Source organism: Salmo salar, chromosome 11 (assembly GCF_965601325.2).
Source record: "Salmo salar chromosome 11, fSalSal1, whole genome shotgun sequence".
NCBI classification, from domain to species: domain Eukaryota; kingdom Metazoa; phylum Chordata; class Actinopteri; order Salmoniformes; family Salmonidae; genus Salmo; species Salmo salar.
The window spans coordinates 23,050,723-23,069,798 of record NC_138301.1 but is presented as its reverse complement, the minus strand read 5'-3'; the positions used below and the strand labels follow the sequence as shown (position 1 = coordinate 23,069,798).

Here is a 19,076-nt window from a genome sequence, read left to right as displayed (position 1 = left end):
ACTGAATTCCCAAATAACTTCCTTAAGTGTCACAAGCTATAAAGAGCACTTCAACACTATACTAGAACTAGTTAAGTAAAACATATATTCGAATGAAACAATAAAACAAATGTTGCATTCACGATCAAAACGTTTTGACTATAATATTGAAATACTGCCTGTTGAAATGTTTAAACCATTAGTGTAAGAAAGATGTAGGCCTACTCATTCTAGAAGTAGCCCTATTATATCAGTGTCTGAAAAAATGGCTAAAATTGCAAAGGAACAAATTAAATCACACACACTATATTCTGCATTTCAATAGTCACTTCAACTTGATGTTAGTGTGTTTATTATATTAAAGTAACCACTTTAGTTGCACTATAACGTTTTTACCTACAAGAACAAATACAGTAATAAAACTTAATTGTTTTGGAAGTGAAGTATTGTTATAATAGCTTATTCTCACATTGGGCCCCATGCCCTGCTGTGTAGATGTAGGAGTTTCTGTGTGAGGCTGTGTGTGACTATGTATGTATGGAGCTGTGTTATCTCACGAGGTGGTGACCACTCTCTGAACTCCAGTGAAATTCCCTTGTATGAGCAGAGCACACAGGGGCAGCAGGCCCAGTCGCTCCACACTGCAGCGGAGGGACCACACATTAGCATGCTGATGACGTGAGCCGGGGCGCAGCACCTCTACGGGGCTGGGATTCCTGCTGGGGCGCCACAGCTGTTCCTGGGCTGGATGACAGCTCCATAAAAAGCCTGCCTGGGTTCTGGTCTGGAGAAGCAGACATGCTATGTGCTCGTCCCTCAGCCTGTCTAAACTACTTTGAACTGTAGGACACCTCTTTGGCCAAGCCGAACATTAGCACAGCAGCTATAAGTCACTGTTAGGCCAACCAAATGCACACAGGTTGTCACGGGGTTAGGGCACTGCAGGTAGCTGCAGATAGAACCTCAAACGTTGGCCAAAGTAGGTTCAAATAAGCCATCAGACATGTCATGCCTGCCATAATGTTTACCTGCTGGTTATACAACATATCTTTAGCAATAGATAGCTCAGAGGTTAGCACATCCAGTATACTACAGCTAGTCCTCTTAACGCCTGCTCCCCACATAGCACCCTCAGTCAGACTAATTGGACTTGTCAGGCCCTCTGATAGGCTATACCATGTGTTATGCCATTAGCGAGAGGAGCGCTGGAAAACAGCCCAATACTGCCAAAAGACAAACAAGGTCCCATGAGAGGATAGGACACTTGATAAAGGGTTAACACACCAGATCACCATCCACCTTGCTATACTATTTCCCTCATCTGTTTTAGATTTAGGTTCATATTTTACTCAGATTGTTCATCAGTAGGATAACTTGCAACAATAGCAACACACAGTACTGACAGACTAGCAGTGTATGGTGTGTACACAGATCATCATTTGACAGTCATAGGTTGTTCAGTCCTGGGTTTTGAGTTATAAAGAAGACAAAAATGGTTAAAACTATGAACTCAAAGTATGGTTTATTTAGTACACAAAATATCCTGTGAATTGTGATGGCATTACATGTAGGGCATTAAACATTGCCCCTGCACAAAGAGACTAACAGGGAAAACTCCAACCTCTCCTTCCTTTGTGACTGACAGACAGGCCTGCCAGTGTGGATGAAACTTCTGTATAGGAACATTTCAAACGGAAACGGGGTTACGTTATCAATACCAACACTAAAAACCATGACGACAAACCAAACTGCTTAAGGCATTAAACAGATTTTCACACTTCACATTGGTACAGTGAAGGTAGCATCATTCCCTTTCATGAAACACAGCCTTTTCTTTCTTTCTGCTGGCTTGGCTTCTGTTACGGAGATGGACAGAGAAGCAGGCAGTTACTCGTTATGGTTGAGCTCCTGCTTGGGGGAATCTGCCTCTGCTTCACTCGTACTCTCTCTACTTTCTCTAGCTGTATTTTTGGGGCCTGTATTTGGTCTGGGCCTCCGGTTGCTTGGACCTGGCCTCCTGCCTCCCCTCTGGCTCTTGGCCAGCTCAGCCTGCAGGTCATGGCCGTTCAGAGAGAGCCCCTCCAGGGCGGCCAGGGCCTGGTCTGCAGCCTGGGGGTCTAAGTAGTCCAGGAAGGCCCGGTGCTGAGCACCCTGCCACGTGAGACGGATGGGGGCTGCCTCCCTCTCCCGGAGAGCAGTCTTCAGCTCGCTGACACGCAGCCCGGCAGGGATGCCCCCCAGGTACACTGTGGTCACGGTCAGGGGGGGCCTGCGCTCACGGGGCTCGCTACCTTCCTCCCTGCTCTCTTGCCTGACCCCATCCCTGTCCCCCTCTCTTCCCCTACCCCTGGCCCCCTCACGGCCTCCTCCTCTGCCTCTCCCCCTGCTTCCATCTCTGCCCCCCTCACGGAAGCCCCCCTCGCGGAATCCCCTGACCCTCCTACCCCCCTCTCTGCCTCCCTCCTGGCCTCCCTCCCCGTCACCATCCCTACCCCCCTCCCTGTCCCCCTCCCTCCTCACTCTTGGTGGGCGTCGTCTGGGTTTCTGCTCAGTCTCCTCCCTGGACTCCCCGTTGGGGTCCCTCTCAGAGTCCTCTTGGGTGTTCCGTCTAGGCCTGCGCCTGGGCTCACGCCGGGGTCTATCACCCTCTGACCTGGGCTCTCTGTCCCTCCGGGGCTCCCTCCTGGCCCTCTCCCTGGGCTGCTGGGGAGGGTGGGTCCCCAGGGTCACGTCCTTCCCTTGCTCCTCCTCCAAGGCCCGGAGCTTCTTCAGCACAGGGATCTTCTCCAGCATCTCAGCGTTCAGCTGCAGGTATACAACAGGACAGGCTCAGGACCGCTAAGGTCATTTCACAGCAGGGCTGCTCAAGGTCAGCAAAGGCACTGGGTTAAGGGCAGCCCAGCTCTGGGTCATGCCAAGAAGAATGGGGTTTAGTAAAGTGATGGGGTACAAACACAATCAAGAAAGCTGATGTTTGGTGTCTGCTCATGCAGTTCTAGGTGACCATGCAAATGTTTAGTGCATGCTAGATTGCTTATGAACTACACCAAAACCCATGCATGACTAGACTACTCGACAAACCTCAAAGGGCACAACAACCAACACAACAGTACTCCATAACAACACATCGATGCTTACAGTACATGAATGCAGAGGAAACAGACTGACAGAGTCTTCAGGAGCGCTGATAACCTCTAACCGTATCATCTTTATTATGGGGGGATATTCCACTTCCCTGGTAAGCTATATAAAGACAGCTCTCTGATTTCCCAGGGCAGAGTGTGTCTGCTAAGGCTGTGATGGCGGCTGCTCCTGTACAGGATATAATGGGCTATTGTTTTACCTTGGCCCCGGTGCCCTCTCTTTAACTGGGCCCTGCACAGCCAGGCTGGCCCGGTGGAGAGGCCTTTGATGATCAGACATGGCCTTCCTGTCTACGAGGTCAGCATGGGTCCTCAGGACGGGCATGGCTGTCTTAAGGGACCACAGAGGTAGCGTGCGTGTGTGGGTGCGCATGTGTGTGTAATGGGTATACTTCTACGGGAAGGTGAGCAAACAAAGCTCAAGCAACACGGTTTGAGGTGCAGCCAAAAGTCACTGGAAAACTACAGAAGATGGGAGCAACTTTAGCCTCATTTTGAAAGCTGTTTTCTAGCTCAAATCATTGAGGTTTCAGCCACTCAGCAACATACAGCAACTAATAGCAGTCGTATGAGTAAAACCAGCAGCTGTAGCTAGCAGCAGAAACAGTAGTTAGAACTTCATAAGCAATGGAATGAATCCTATTGAGCGACAGTAAACTGGGTGAGATTTAGTGTTGTACCTTAGTCCAGATGACGCCCTGGGGCTTGGAGCGTTGGCAGTCTGTCTTGATGACTCTGGTCGGGGTGAGGATGTAGTCCACAGTGATGTCATGGCTCTCAATCAGATCCTCTGGGATGTCAACAACCTGCAGAAATACACAGACATCAAGCACAGACACGCATTGCAAAATAATAGGAATCTGGAGCATGAAGCAACACTACAGGTTAAGACCAAACACAGTGTTTGACAACAGGCTAACCTGGCAGTCATGGACGATGGTAACCACCACAGTGGATTCCGTCACAGCCCCCATGCAGAGCATCATGGCATACTCCATGTCAGCAAAGCCCTCTCCTTTACCTATCCGGTAACCTGAGGAGAAAGGAGAGGTGAGATTAATCCTAACAGTATGGGTGTTGGTGCTGAGCTGGAACTTTCCTGGACCAGGGTAGGTGTCCACTGCCCACAGAGTTATTTCTGCGGGCTCTCACCTTTCTCAGACACGGCCACAGAGCCAACCACCAGAAGATCCACCTGAACCTTGGAATCCAGACCCACAGGGACACTGAACTCCTTCACTCCCTGGAGAAGAAACAAAGAAAAGAAAGAAGAAAAAAGTAAGAAAGAAAAGTGAGAACAGGTGCACCAGATCACAAGAAACAATGGATTCAAACATTTTACATTTGAAACGCGACACTCCAACTAGTCTGGGAACAAAGCATTTGGTCTTCTATGGCGGATTCACCAAGTTGTACAGAGTGACAGCATGTTTATGGGATAATGAATGGGAAGTGGTGAATGAAGGAGGTAAAGTGAAATGTTGAATCTGTTAAGTTCATGTTTTAAGTATCCCTATATTTCTGTTATTACGGGGCTATCACTCAGTCAAGAGTGCGCCTGCGCAGGAAGTCTGTTCGTTGATGGACCTAGCCGTGAGTGCAATGGCTACCTTGTAGTGTGTTCATACGGTATAGTAAACTTTGTTAAACTGGAACCTTGTCGTTGTGTCATTTCTAGTTAACAGAATCCATGTGCACTGAGGCTGGATGGGTGAGAAGTAGTGTTGAGCGATTAGTGCTTTTTGAGGTTGGTTCAGTTTATTACTACAAAATGACCACAATTTGGGATTTAGGTTGATCTTTTTTTTATTTTATTTTTTTAAACATGAAATGCACTATGCATTATGTGCTTTGAATGCTGTAACAAAATACAACTACTAAAAGTCCCATGATGGTAGTGACTGCTTATCACTTATTAACCAGCAGTTCACATAACTTTAATAAAATATTTCAGTTGTGTATATTACATTTGTTTTATTTGATGACTTTATTATTTAATTCCAAGTCATTCTCTCATCTCCATAGATCTGCTGCCTATGCTGTCTGACAAAATCTCTCTCAGAAGGTCTTCAAAGTAAATAAAGCGCGAAGCAACTGTTCTCTATGCATCGCTTCTTGGTCGCGCATTCTTCTATCTCTTACGTAGCAGGCGTAAAAGAAACAGGCCGGACAAGTAGCCGCACAATGGATTATGTTGATTGTATTTAATGATCAAGTTTTCTGTACTAAACTATGTAGAACTTTGGCCTGTTGGAAACTACAACGTCGCACAGTTCAGGCATGATCTGATTTATCTTTAGAGAAACTGCAGCGCAATGAGCACACAGAAGAAAAAAAAAGAACGAAATGGAATTCAAATAATTTAACTGAAGTCAATTAGTTGTTTAAAAAAAACAAAAAAAATAACTGACATTTCATTTAATTGCTCAGCACTAGTGAGAAGGGACTGACTCACCTGCGAGGTGGAGCACACTCTCAGTTCTTCTTTGCTTGCTCCCTCAGGCGGGACAATCTTATTGAAGAGTCCTGTGCGAAGGCGAGGGGTCGGCACCAGCAGGGTTTTCCTCGCCTAGAAGCAAGAGGCCAGAGTTTAGTAAGCTAAGAGAATATAACCATAGACAGATGAGTAAAGGGTGTCTAATACAAATAACCTAATTCCAGCACTCCATGGTTATGATCTGGTGATGAGACAACACTACTGAACCAATGGCCCAGGCTCATGGTGGCATGTGACCCAGGGCTACCTGCAGCACGGCCAGCCTCGCCCCCTCCAGCGGCTTGTCAGGGTCCACCTTCACCTCGTCAGTCTCATTGAATACCTGCAGCTCCGACACCTTGGCGCAGGCAGTGTGGGCACCCTGGGGGCAGAGAGGGGGAGAGGGGGCAAGGAGAGAGGATGTGAGTGCACACTTACATCCAGGGTGATGTAGCGTGCCTGCTGCTGGGGTCGGTCCGGGTTCACTTTGACCGTCTGGCTGGACTTGAACTCCTGCAGGGCTGAGAGACGGTCACAAGCCGGGACCGCACCCTGACCGCATAGACAACCACATACAGCAAGACAAGCACGCACACACACAGGACACGTGGTTCAAAAGCATGTGTGTGCCACTATTAACCTATTTTGACCAGTAGACTTTCCTAAAATAGAGATTTTACCACAGGTCAAAGACAAAAGTACTATGATAGCTACTAGCTTACAATATGACATATCTAATAAGGTAGTTAGGCTAGCTATAGCCTGAAGAACCCAAGTTAAATTGCATAGAATTCTACTTCGGCAGAAATTAGCATTTGGATCAGGAAAGTTTCCTCTCACAACTCTACATACCGGTTGTCTATCTGGTTGGTCCATTTCAGGTAGGAATGTGAGACAAAACATCTACAAAGTAGCGTTATCAACCTGATCTTCAGTGTGCTAGTCGTCTGTATGTCGTTTGTATTTTCAATACTGATGCAATTTGCCATGACAAAACACTTGTACAATATGGCCGAGCGTAACCAAACTACAAACACTTACAGATAATTGTGAGAAAACGTGCTTGAGTTGAATTAGGTCTGGCAGCACAACCGATTAGAAAACATACTGAACATTTAGAAATTATGCGACTAAACAGAATAAAAAGGAGGAACTACACTATGAAACAAAATAATGACGGTAAAAAGCTTTGGAGCACCTTAAATTTTGGGCAGAAAGGCAGACTCGGCTCCATCATTCATTGAATCAGATGGCTCATTCACCACAAAACTCACTAATATTGCCAACTTTTTTTTTTCATTGGCAAGATTAGCAAATGCTACACATCCAAGTATAACTGACCAAATTATGAAAGACGAGCATTGGCGCCGGAAGAAATGGCAGCAGTTATTTTGTACATAATGTTTCTGCCACCGTATCTTACGGCAAAAAAAAAAAAGAGCTTCTGGATATCAGGACAGCGATCACTCACCTCAGATTAGATGAAGACTTTTTCTTCAACAAACAAGACGCACAAGACATTCTCCAAACACCCAGCAGGGCCGACATCCACGTTATTTGCAAGAGGAAGCAGCGGTACAGAGGACAAAGAGCCGGATGCCTGTTCAGGACCCGAAAAAGGCGAGTGGGAAAGCTGCCATTACTGTCAATACTACTCGCCAACGTAGAGAGCTTCAAGTTCCTTGGTGTCCACAATCAAAAACAAACTAGAATGATCCAAACACACCAAGACAGTCGTGAAGAGGGCACGACAAAGCCTATTCCCCCTCAGGAAACTAAAAAGATTTGGCATGGGTCCTGAGATCCTCAAAAGGTTCTACAGCTGCAATATCCTGACTGGTTGCATCACTGCCTGGTACGGCAACTGCTCGGCCTCTGACCGCAAGGCACTACAGAGGGTAGTGCGTACGGCCCAGTACATCACTGGGGCTAAGCTGCCTGCCATCCAGGACCTCTACACCAGGCGGTGTCAGAGGAAGGCCCTAAAAATTGTCAAAGACCCCAGCCACCCCAGTAATAGACTGTTCTCTCTACTACTGCATGGCAAGTGGTACCGGAGTATCAAGTCTAGGACAAAAAGGCTTCTCAACAGTTTTTACCCCCAAGCCATAAGATTCCTGAACAGGTAATCAAATGGCTACCCAGACTATTTTGCATTGTGTGCCCGGTATTTGACCCCTCTGCAAAACATGACTTAGTACTTGGTGGCAAAACCCTTCTTGGCAATCAGAGGTCAGACGTTTCTTGTAGTTGGCCACCAAGTTTGCACACATCTCAGGAGGGATTTTGTCCCACTCCTCTTTGCAGATCTTCTCCAAGTCATTAAGGTTTCGAGGCTGACGTTTGGCAACTCGAACCGTCAGCTCCCTCCACAGATTTTCTATGGGATTAAGGTCTGGAGACTGGCTAGGCCACTCCAGGACCTTAACCTGTTAGGGCTAGGGGGCAGCATTGACACGGCTGGATAAAAAACATACCCGATTTAATCTGGTTACCACTCCTACTCAGTAACTAGAATATGCATATACTTATTACATATGGATAGAAAACACCCTAAATTTTCTAAAACTGTTTGAATGGTGTCTGTGAGTATAACAGAACTCAAATGGCAGGTCAAAACCTGAGAGATTCCTTTACAGGAAGTGGCCTGTCTGACCATTTGTTGAACTTCTTTTCCATCTCGCCCGGGAAAAAACAGAATGTCGTCATTCCAGCCCCAGGCTGAAACACATTATCGCCTTTCTCAAGTGGCCCATCAAGAGACACTAGCTTATGCGCGTGACCCCGACCGCCCCCGCCTTTGGGATTTTTTCCTCTGTTTGCCGAAAAGGAGATTCCCTGTCGGAATATTATCGCTTTTCTACGAGAAAAATGTCGTAAAAATTGATTTTAAACAGCGGTTGACATGCTTCGAAGTACGGTAATGGAATACTTAGAATTTTATTGTCACGAATTGCGCCAAGCGCGTGACACTTCTTTACTATTTCGGATAGTGTCTGGAACGCACGAACAAAACGCCGCTATTCGGATATAACGATGGATTATTTTGGACCAAACCAACATTTGTTATTGAAGTAGCTGTCCTGGGTGTGTATTCTGAAGAAGACAACAAAAGGTAATGAAATTTTTATAATAGTAAATATGATTATGGTGAGTGCTAAACTTGCCGGGTGTCTAAATAGCGAGCCCGTGATGCCTGGGCTATGTACTTAGAATATTGCAAAATGTGCTTTCACCAAAAAGCTATTTTAAAATCGGACATATCGAGTGCATAGAGGAGGTCTGTATCTATAATTCTTAAAATAATTGTTATGCTTTTTGTGAACGTTTATCGTGAGTAATTTAGTAAAATGTTACCGAATTCCCCGGAAGTTTGCGGGGGGTATGCTAGTTCTGAACGTCACATGCTAATGTAAAAAGCTGGTTTTTGATATAAATATGAACTTGATTGAACAAAACATGCATGTATTGTATAACATAATGTCCTAGGGTTGTCATCTGATGAAGATCAAAGGTGAGTGCTGCATTTAGCTGTCTTCTGGGTTTTGGTGACATTATATGCTGGCTTGAAAAATGGGTGTCTGATTATTTCTGGCTTGGTACTCTGCTGACATAATCTAATGTTTTGCTTTCGTTGTAAAGCCTTTTTGAAATCGGACAGTGTGGTTAGATTAACGAGAGTCTTGTCTTTAAATGGCTGTAAAATAGTCATATGTTTGAGAAATTGAAGTAATAGGATTTTTAAGGTTTTGAAAATCGCGCCACAGGATAGCAGTGGCTGTTACGTAGGTGGGACGATTTCGTCCCACTGGCCCTAGAGAAGTTAACTGCCTTGTTCAGGGGCAGAACGACAGATTTTTACCTTGTCAGCTTGGGGATGCAACCTTACGTTAACTAGCCCAACGCTCTAACCACCTGCTTTACGTTGCCAAGGTAAGTTGCTAGCTAGCATTAAACTTATCTTATAAAAAAACAAATCAATCAATCATAAACACTAGTTAACCTGTTGGGTCTAGGGGGCAGCATTTGCACGTCTGGATAAAAAAAATGTACCCGATTTAATCTGGTTACTAATCCTACCCAGTAACTAGAATATGCATATACTTATTATATATGGATAGAAAACACTCTAAAGTTTCCAAAACTGTTTGAATGGTGTCTGTGAGTATAACAGAACTCGTTTGGCAGGCAAAACCCTGAGACATTTTCTGACAGGAAGTGGATACCTGATGTGTTGTATTGACTTTAAACGTATCCCATTGAAAAACACAGGGGTTTAGGAATATTTTGGCACTTCCTATTGCTTCCACTAGATGTCACCAGCCTTTACAAAGTGTTTTGAGTCTTCTGGAGGGAGATCTGACCGAACAAGAGCCATGGAACGGTGATGTCCCATTAGACACCTGGCGCGCTAGTTCATGTTGGGTACCCTCGTTCCAATACGTTATAAAAGAGTATGCATTCGTCCACCTTGAATATTATTCATGTTCTGGTTAAAAAAGGCCCTAATGATTTATGCTATACAACGTTTGACATGTTTGAACGAACGGAAATATATTTTTTCCCCTCGTTCATGACGAGAAGTCCGGCTGGCTTACATCATGTGCTAACGAGACGGAGATTTTTGGACATAAATGATGAGCTTTTTTGAACAAAACTACATTCGTTATGGACCTGTGATACCTGGAAGTGACATCTGATGAAGAGAATCAAAGGTAATGGATTATTTACATAGTATTTTCGATTTTAGATCTCCCCAACATGACGTCTAGTCTGTATCGCAACGCGTATTTTTCTGGGCGCAGTGCTCAGATTATTGCAAAGTGTGATTTCCCAGTAAGGTTATTTTTAAATCTGGCAAGTTGATTGCGTTCAAGAGATGTAAATCTATAATTCTTTAAATGACAATATAATATTTTACCAATGTTTTCTAATTTTAATTATTTAATTTCTGACGCTGACTTGACTGCCGGTTATTGGAGGGAAACGATTTCCTCAACATCAATGCCATAGTAAAACGCTGTTTTTGTATATAAATATGAACTTGATAGAACTAAAAATGCATGCATTGTCTAACATAATGTCCTAGGAGTGTCATCTGATGGAGATTGTAAAAGGTTAGTGCATCATTTTAGCTGGTTTTATGGTTTTGGTGACCCTGTCTTTGACTTGACAAAACATTACACACAACTCTTGTAAATGTACTGTCCTAACATACTCTAAATTTATGCTTTCGCCGTAAAACCTTTTTGAAATCGTAAAACGTGGTTAGATTAAGGAGATGTTTATCTTTCAAATGGTGTAACATAGTTGTATTTTTGAAAAATTTGAATTTTGACATTTATTTGGATTCAAATTTGCCGCTCTTGAAATGCACCTGCTGTTGATGGAGTGCACCACGGGTGGGACGCTTGCGTCCCACCTAGCCCATAGACGTTAACAAAAGCGCATTTGCGAAAAAAAAAGCACAATCGTTGCACGACTGTACCTAACCATAAACATCAATGCCTTTCTTAAAATCAATACACAGAAGTATATATTTTTAAACCTGCATATTTAGCTAAAAGAAATCCAGGTTAGCAGGCAATATTAACCAGGTGAAATTGTGTCAGTTCTCTTGCGTTTGTTGCACGCAGAATCAGGGTATACAGAATCTGGCTCGTTGCGAACTAATTTGCCAGAATTTTATGGAACTATGAAATAACATTGTAGGTTGTGCGATGTAACAGGAATATTTAGACTTATGGATGCCACCCGTTAGATAAAATACAAAACGGTTCCGTATGTCACTGAAAGAATGTTTGAGATGATAGGTCATTAATATGGTCAAATCTGGAAACTAAGGTTTATTATATTTGTCACATCCTGACCAGCAGAGGGAGCAATTGTATTAGTTTTGGTCAGGACGTGGCAGGGGTTTTGTGTGGGTGATTGGACTCCCAATTGAAGGCAGGTGTGTTGAGTTGCCTTTGATTGGGAGTCCTATATAGTAGTGTGTGTTTTTCTTTGGGGTTGTGGGTAGTTGTTTTTGCACTGCGTTTTGTGAGCCTGCAAAACTGTTCCTGTTGTCGTGAGTACTGTTTGTTTTCCCTGTGGATGCTTTGCGTGTTTTCATTAAAAGAATATGAGTATCCACATACCCGCTGCGCCTTGGTCTTCTCTACACTACGACACGTGTGACAATATTATAGTTAAGTCTATGATTTAATATTTGATAGAGCAGTCTGACTGAGCGGTGGTAGGCAGCAGCAGGCTCGTAATAGTCAAAGGTATATGGTTTAGAGAGAAATAGTCGACGCGTCATAATTCCTGTAATAACTTGCGGCTGAACTTGAAAGGGGTTCCTTCGTTATTTTACCGGTCATGTCTTCCATAGAGAATGTCTTGATCTACTTCAAATAAGGTCTGTGTTTTGTGCTTAAACCGCCTCTGCGTTTTGATTGATACCCGTGTAAATCTCACTAGGTAACGTTTGTCAACATATTTTCATAAATCCACTCTACAAAAAAATTATTCGCTTATATTGATCAGTTATATCCTATGGATATCTACACAGTTATAAAATTGGCAAGGTGGTGTAAGCCTAAACCAAACACAGACCTTATTTAAAGTTAATCTAAAAATATCCTATGGAATAAATGAAGGAACTGCTTTTCAGATTTTGCTAGAAGGTGTCATGGGAATTATGACTCGCACTTTGGTAGTCAATTCTTACCATGCCCATTATTAAAATAGGATTTCCTGCATATAGAAATTACAGTTTTTCTTTTCAGCATTCATCACAGGTAACTTAAACTTTATTTTTATTATTCAAACAGTTGAGAGTATTTGTCTCCTAAGCAGACACTTCAGTATCGTTGTCACTTCAGAGCTGTTTGTGTGTGTGTGTGTGTGTATGTATGTATATATATATATACATTTTTTATATATATAAAAATCATAATAAATCGGCACCGGCTTTTTTTAGGCCTCCAATAAATCGGTATCGGCGTTGAAAAATCATAATCGGTCGACATCTAGTTTGAATGATGTCTGTATAACAGAACTCATATGGCAGGCAAAAACCTGAGAAAAATCCAACCAGGAAGTGTGGAAATCTGAGGCTTGTAGTAAGTGATTGCCTATACAGTACACAGCGACTTAGGGTTCATTTTGCACTTCCTAAGGCTTCCACTAGATGTCAACAGTCTTTAGAACGTTGTTTCATGCTTCTACTGTGAATATGGAACGAACAACAGGGCCTGGAGTCAGATGAGTGAGGAAATGACATGAGTTCCGAGGCGCGCACTCGCGTGAGTGTGAGCTGTGTTCCTTTTCTTTTCTGAAGACATTGGAATTGTCCGGTTGGAATATTACTGAAGATTTGTTAAAAACATCCTAAAGATTGATGCTATACATCGTTTGACATATTTCTACGAACGTAAATATAACTTTTTAAAAAGCTTTTTGTCGTGACAAAAATTGTTGGACATAAATGATGGACTTTATCTAACAAAACAAAAATGTATTGTGGACCTGGGATTCCTGGGAGTGCATTCTGATGAAGATCAAAGGTAAGTGAATATTTATAATATTATTTCTGAGTTTTATTGACTCCACAAAATGGCGGGTTTGGTTTCGTGTCTGAACGCTGTACTCAGATTATTGCAACATGTGCTTTCGCTGTAAAGTTTTTTTGAAATCTGACACAGGGGTTGCATTATGGAAAAGTGTATCTATAATTCTTTGAATAACAGTTTAATATTTTATCAACGTTTATGAGTATTTCTGTAAATTGATGTGCTCATTCACCGGAAGTTTTGGGAGGCAAAACATTTCTGAACATTACACGCCAATGTAAAATGGGGTTTTTGGATATAAATATGAACTTTATCGAGCAAAACATACATGTATTGTGTAACATGAAGTCCTATGAGTGCCATCTGATGAAGATCATCAAAGGTTAGTGATTAATTTTAGCTGTATTTCTGGTTTTTGTGACGCCTCTCCTTGCTTGGAAAATGGCTGTGGTTTTTCTTGTCTAGGTGCTGTCCTAACATAATCTAATGCTATGCTTTCGCCGTAAAGCCTTTTTGAAATCAGACAATGTGGTTGAATTAACGAGAAGTTCATCTTTAAAATGGTGTAAAATAGTTGTATGTTTGAGAAATTTGAATTATGAGATTTTTGTTGTTTTGAATTTGGCGCCCTGCTATTTCACTGGCTGTTGAATAGTGTGTCCCGCAGGTGGGATGGTCACGTCCCACATACCCAAGAGAGGTTAATGTCAATATGCCTTGTCCATTGCTGTTCTGGTTAGTGTTTATTGGCTTAATTCACTGTAGAGCCTCTAGCCCTGCTCATTATACCTTATCCAACCTCTCAGTTCCACCACCCACACATGCGGTTTCAATTATGTTTCTAGAGACACTCCCTCTCTCATCACTCAATGCATAGGTTTACCTCCACTGTATTCACATCCTACAATACCTTTGTCTGTACATTATACCTTGAAGCTATTTTATCGCCCCCAGAAACCTGCTCATTTTACTCTCTGTTCCGGACGTCCTAGACGACGAATTCTCATAGCTTTTAGCCGTACGCTTATCCTACTCCTCCTCTGGCAATGTAGAGGTGAATCCAGGCCCTGCAGTGCCTAGCTCCACTCCTATTCCCCAGGCGCTCTCTTTTGATGACTTCTGTAACCGTAATAGCCTTGGTTTCATGCATGTTAACATTAGAAGCCTCCTCCCTAAGTTTGTTTTCTTCACTGCTTTGGCACACACTGCCAACCAGGATGTCCTAGCCGTGTCTGAATCCTGGCTAAGGAAGACCACCAAAAACTCTGAAATCTCCATCCCTAACTACTACATTTTCAGACAAGACAGAACAGCCAAAGGGGGCAGTGTTGCAATGTACTGCAGAGATAGCCTGCAGAGTTCTGTCCTACTATTCAGGTCTGTACCCAAACAATTTGAACTTCTTTTAAAAATCCACCTCTCTAAAAACAAGTCTTTCACCGTTGCCGCCTGCTATAGACCACCCTCTGCCCCCAGCTGTGCTCTGGACACCATATGTGAACGGACTGCCCCCCATCTATCTTCAGAGCTCGTGCTGCTAGGTGACCTAAACTGGGACATGCTTAACACCCCAGCCATCCTACAATCTAAGCTTGATGCCCTCAATCTCACACAAATTATCAATGAACCTACCAGGTACCACCCCAAAGCCGTAAACACAGGCACTCTCATAGATATCAGCCTAACCAACTTGCCCTCTAAATACACCTCTGCTGTTTTCAATCAAGATCTCAGCGATCACTGCCTCATTGCCTGCATCCATAATGGGTCAGCGGTCAAATGACCTCCACTCATCGATGTCAAACGCTCCCTGAAACACTTCAGCGAGCAGGCCTTTCTAATCGACCATGCCCGGGTATCCTGGAAGGATATTGACCTCATCCCTTCAGTAGAGGATGCCTGGTTATTTTTTTTTTTTAAATGCCTTCCTCACCATCTTAAATAAGCATGCCCCATTCAAGAAATTTAGAACCAGGAACAGATATAGCCCTTGATTCTCTCCAGACCTGACTGCCCTTAACCAACACAAAAACATCCTGTGGCGGTCTGCATTAGCATCGAACAGCCCCCGTGATATGCAACTTTTCAGGGAAGTTAGAAACCAATATACACAGGCAGTTAGAAAAGCCAAGGCTAGCTTTTTCAAGCAGAAATTTGCTTCCTGCAACAAACTCAAAATTCTGGGACACTGTAAAGTCCTTGGAGAATAAGAGCACCTCCTCCCAGCTGCCCACTGCACTGAGGATAGGAAACTGTCACCACCGATAAATCCACTATAATTGAGAATTTCAATAAGCATTTTTCTACAGCTGGCCATGCTTTCCAACTGGCTACCCCTACCCCGGTCAACAGCACTGCACCCCCCACAGCAACTCGCCCAAGCCTTCCCCATTTCTCTTTCTCCCAAATCCAGTCAGCTGATGTTCTGAAAGAGCTGCAAAATCTGGACCCCTACAAATCAGCCAGGCTAGACAATCTGGACCCTTTCTTTCTAAAATGATCTGCCGAAATTGTTGCAACCCCTATTACTAGCCTGTTCAACCTCTCTTTCGTATCGTCTAAGATTACCAAAGATCGGAAAGCAGCCGCGGTCATCCCCCTCTTCAAAGGGGGACATGTCTTGACCCAAACTGCTACAGACCTATATCTATCCTACCCTGCCTCTCTAAAGTCTTCGAAAGCCAATTCATCAAACAGATTACCAATCATTTCGAATCCCACCGCACCTTCTCCGCTATGCAATCTGGTTTCAGAGCTGGTCATGGGTGCACCTCAGCCACGCTCAAGGTCCTAAACGATATCTTAACCGCCATCGATAAGAAACAATACTGTGCAGCCGTATTCACTGACCTGGCCAAGGCTTTCGACTCGGTCAATCACCACATCCTCATCAGCAGACTCAACAGCCTTGGTTTCTCAAATGATTGCCTCGCCTGGTTTTACCAACTACTTCGCTGATAGAGTTCAGTGTGTCAAATAGGAGGGCCTGTTGTCCGGGCCTCTGGCAGTCTCTATGGGGGTGCCACAGGGTTCAATTCCTGGGCCGACTCTTTTCTCTGTATACATCAATGATGTCGCTCTTGCTGCTGGTGAGTCTCTGATCCACCTCTACGCAGACGACACCATTCTGTATACTTCTGGCCCTTCTTTGGACACTTAACAACCCTCCAGACAAGCTTCAATCCCATACAACACTCCTTCCGTGGCCTCCAACTGCTCTTAAAAAACGAAATGCATGCTCTTCAACCGATCGCTGCCTGCACCTGCCCGTCCGTCCAGCATCACTACTCTGGACGGTTCTGACTTAAAATATGTGGACAACTACAAATACCTAGGTGTCTGGTTAGACTGTAAATTCTCCTTCCAGACTCACATCAAACATCTCCAATCCAAAGTTAAATCTAGAATTGGCTTCTTATTTCGCAACAAAGCATCTTTCACTCATGCGGCCAAACATACCCTCGTAAAACTGACCATCCTACCAATCCTCGACTTTGGCGATGTCATTTACAAAATAGCCTCCCAACATTCTACTCAGCAAATTGGATGCAGTCTATTACAGTGCCATCCGTTTTGTCACCAAAGCCCCATATATTACCCACCACTGCAACCTGTACGCTCTCGTTGGCTGGCCCTCGCTTCATACTCGTCGCCAAACCCCACTGGCTACAGGTTATCTACAAGTCTCTGCTAGGTAAAGCCCCACCTTATCTCAGCTCGCTGGTCACCATAGCAGCACCCACCTGTAGCACGTGCTCCAGCAGGTATATCTCTCTGGTCACCCCCAAAGCCAATTCCTCCTTCTGCCGCCTCTCCTTCAAGTTCTCTGCTGCCAATGACTGGAACGAACTACAAAAACACTTATCTCCCTCACTAGCTTTAACCTCTATGGGCTAGGTGGGACGCTCAACAGCCAGTTGAATCCTGTGGCGCGTTATTCAAATACCTTAGATATGATATTACTTCAATTTTTAAAAAATATGACTTTTACACCATTTTAAAGATAAGACTCTCGTTAATCTAACCACACTGTCCGATTTCAAAAAGGCTTTACAACGAAAGCAAAACATTAGATTGTCAGCAGAGTACCACAGATCACTGCACCTGTACATAGCCCATCTATAATTTAGCCCAAACAACGACCTCTTCCACTACTGTATTTATTTATTTATTTTGCTCCTTTGCACCCCATTATTTCTACTTTGCACTTTCTTCCACTGCAAATCTACCATTCCAGTGTTTTACTTGCTATATTGTATTTACTTCGCCACCATGGCCTTTTTTGCCTTTATCTCCCTTCATTTGCTCACTTTGTATAGACTTATTTTTCTACTATATTATTGACTGTATGTTTGTTTTACTCCATCTGTAACTCTGTGTTGTTGTATGTGTCAAACTGCTTGCTTTATCTTGGCCAGGTCGCAATTGTAAATGAGAACTTGTTCTCAACTTGCCTACCTGGTTAAATAAAGGTTAAATAAATTGTAAACCGTCATGGTCAAAACATGTTGATACAACAGTTGCTAAAATTCTTAACACTATCAAAAAGGCAGGTCCTACAGGCCCTAATTTTGTTGCCCCTGGACTACTGCGCAGTCATGTGGTCAGGTGACAATAACATGCATGTGCATTCAGCTTGTCAATACTTATAAAAACAAGTAGTGATGAAGCCAATCTCTCCTCCACTTTGAGCCAGGAGAGATTGGCTTCATCACTACTTGTTTTTATAAGTATTGACAAGCTGAATGCACCGAGCTGTCTGTTTAAACTACTAGCACACAGCTCGGACACCCATGCATACCTCACAAGACATGCCACCAGAGGTCTCTTCACAATCCCCAAGTCCAGAACAGACTATGGGAGGCACACAGTACTACATAGAGCCATGACTACATGAAACTCTATTCCACATTAGGTAACTGATGCAAGCAGCAGAATCAGATTTAAAAAAACATAAAAATACACCTTATGAAACAGCGGGTACTGTGAAGAGACTCACAGGTACAGACATGCATACACACACACAAATGCTAGCACACGCACTCTACACACACATAGTAATAGGGTTGTATGGTGGTATTATACATTTTGTATTGTAGATATGTAATAATGTTACATAAAACCCTCTTAGCCGCCCCCCCCCCATCTGAGATCTACTGCAGCCCTCATCCTCCACATACAACACCTGTTCTGGATACATTTCTTTCAAACATATTTTGACAAATACTAATAGGGTTAGGTTTAGGAATAGTTAAATCAAATTGCAGTACACTGAACCTCCAGAAATACCCTACCTTGAAATTGGGGATTCTGTTGTGCACAGGCCTTGGAAAGTTTGCAAGATTCTTAGCTTCAATATAATCCCAAACTTTCTCTCGGATGTCCCATTTCGTGGCCCCTAAACAGAAAACAATTCATATGCTTGATGAAATGACAGTTTTCAAGAAAGGGTCACGTAAATCGCAACTTCATAGCGGCAACGGCTAGGCTACCATCCATTGGCATGCGTTAGCATTAGTGACTTTACGCTAAACACGCAGCAATCATTTACCGGGATTAATTGTAATAACGGCCTCCATTGTCCTCTCGTCGAAGATGCAGAAAATTCTCACAAATCACTGACAATTAGTCAAACTATCACAAAGTGACCACAGATTGATTTGCGCACGTGGGAGTTCTGTATCATTGTAGCAACAGCTGCTTGTCAGGGATGTTTTTTTCCTGTATGGTAGCTCGGAAAGACCAAACCTTACACGGTCAAAAGCAAACATGGAATGCATTCATTAAGCCGATTGTTACAAAACGTTTAACGAAAGCAACCGTAACTGACGGGGAAGGACATTCCTAAATTTGTCCAGTAGAAACTCGTTTTAGAACGTTTTGCAATTGTTTGGACTACTGATTGCACATGTCGGCTCT

General features: G+C 43.5%; 1 protein-coding gene across 2 annotated transcripts; it reads right to left on the bottom strand.

Annotated features, from left to right (window-relative positions):
- Positions 1-1,475: 1,475 nt before the first annotated feature.
- LOC106562262 (methenyltetrahydrofolate synthase domain-containing protein) lies at positions 1,476-18,929 on the bottom strand. 2 transcript variants are annotated; one of them, XM_082957815.1, is made up of 8 exons: positions 18,709-18,929; positions 18,452-18,555; positions 6,037-6,150; positions 5,578-5,691; positions 4,275-4,365; positions 4,043-4,155; positions 3,803-3,928; positions 1,476-2,784 (listed from the first exon to the last, which is right to left on the bottom strand). In XM_082957815.1, the coding sequence occupies exons 1-8, from the start codon at positions 18,734-18,736 to the stop codon at positions 1,867-1,869; spliced, it is 1,608 nt and encodes a 535-aa protein (XP_082813941.1). In that variant the 5' UTR covers positions 18,737-18,929; the 3' UTR covers positions 1,476-1,866. The 2 variants fall into 2 exon arrangements, with proteins under 2 accessions (XP_082813941.1, XP_013982504.2); XM_014127029.3 differs by lacking the exon at positions 6,037-6,150 and adding an exon at positions 5,867-5,980.
- Positions 18,930-19,076: the final 147 nt, after the last annotated feature.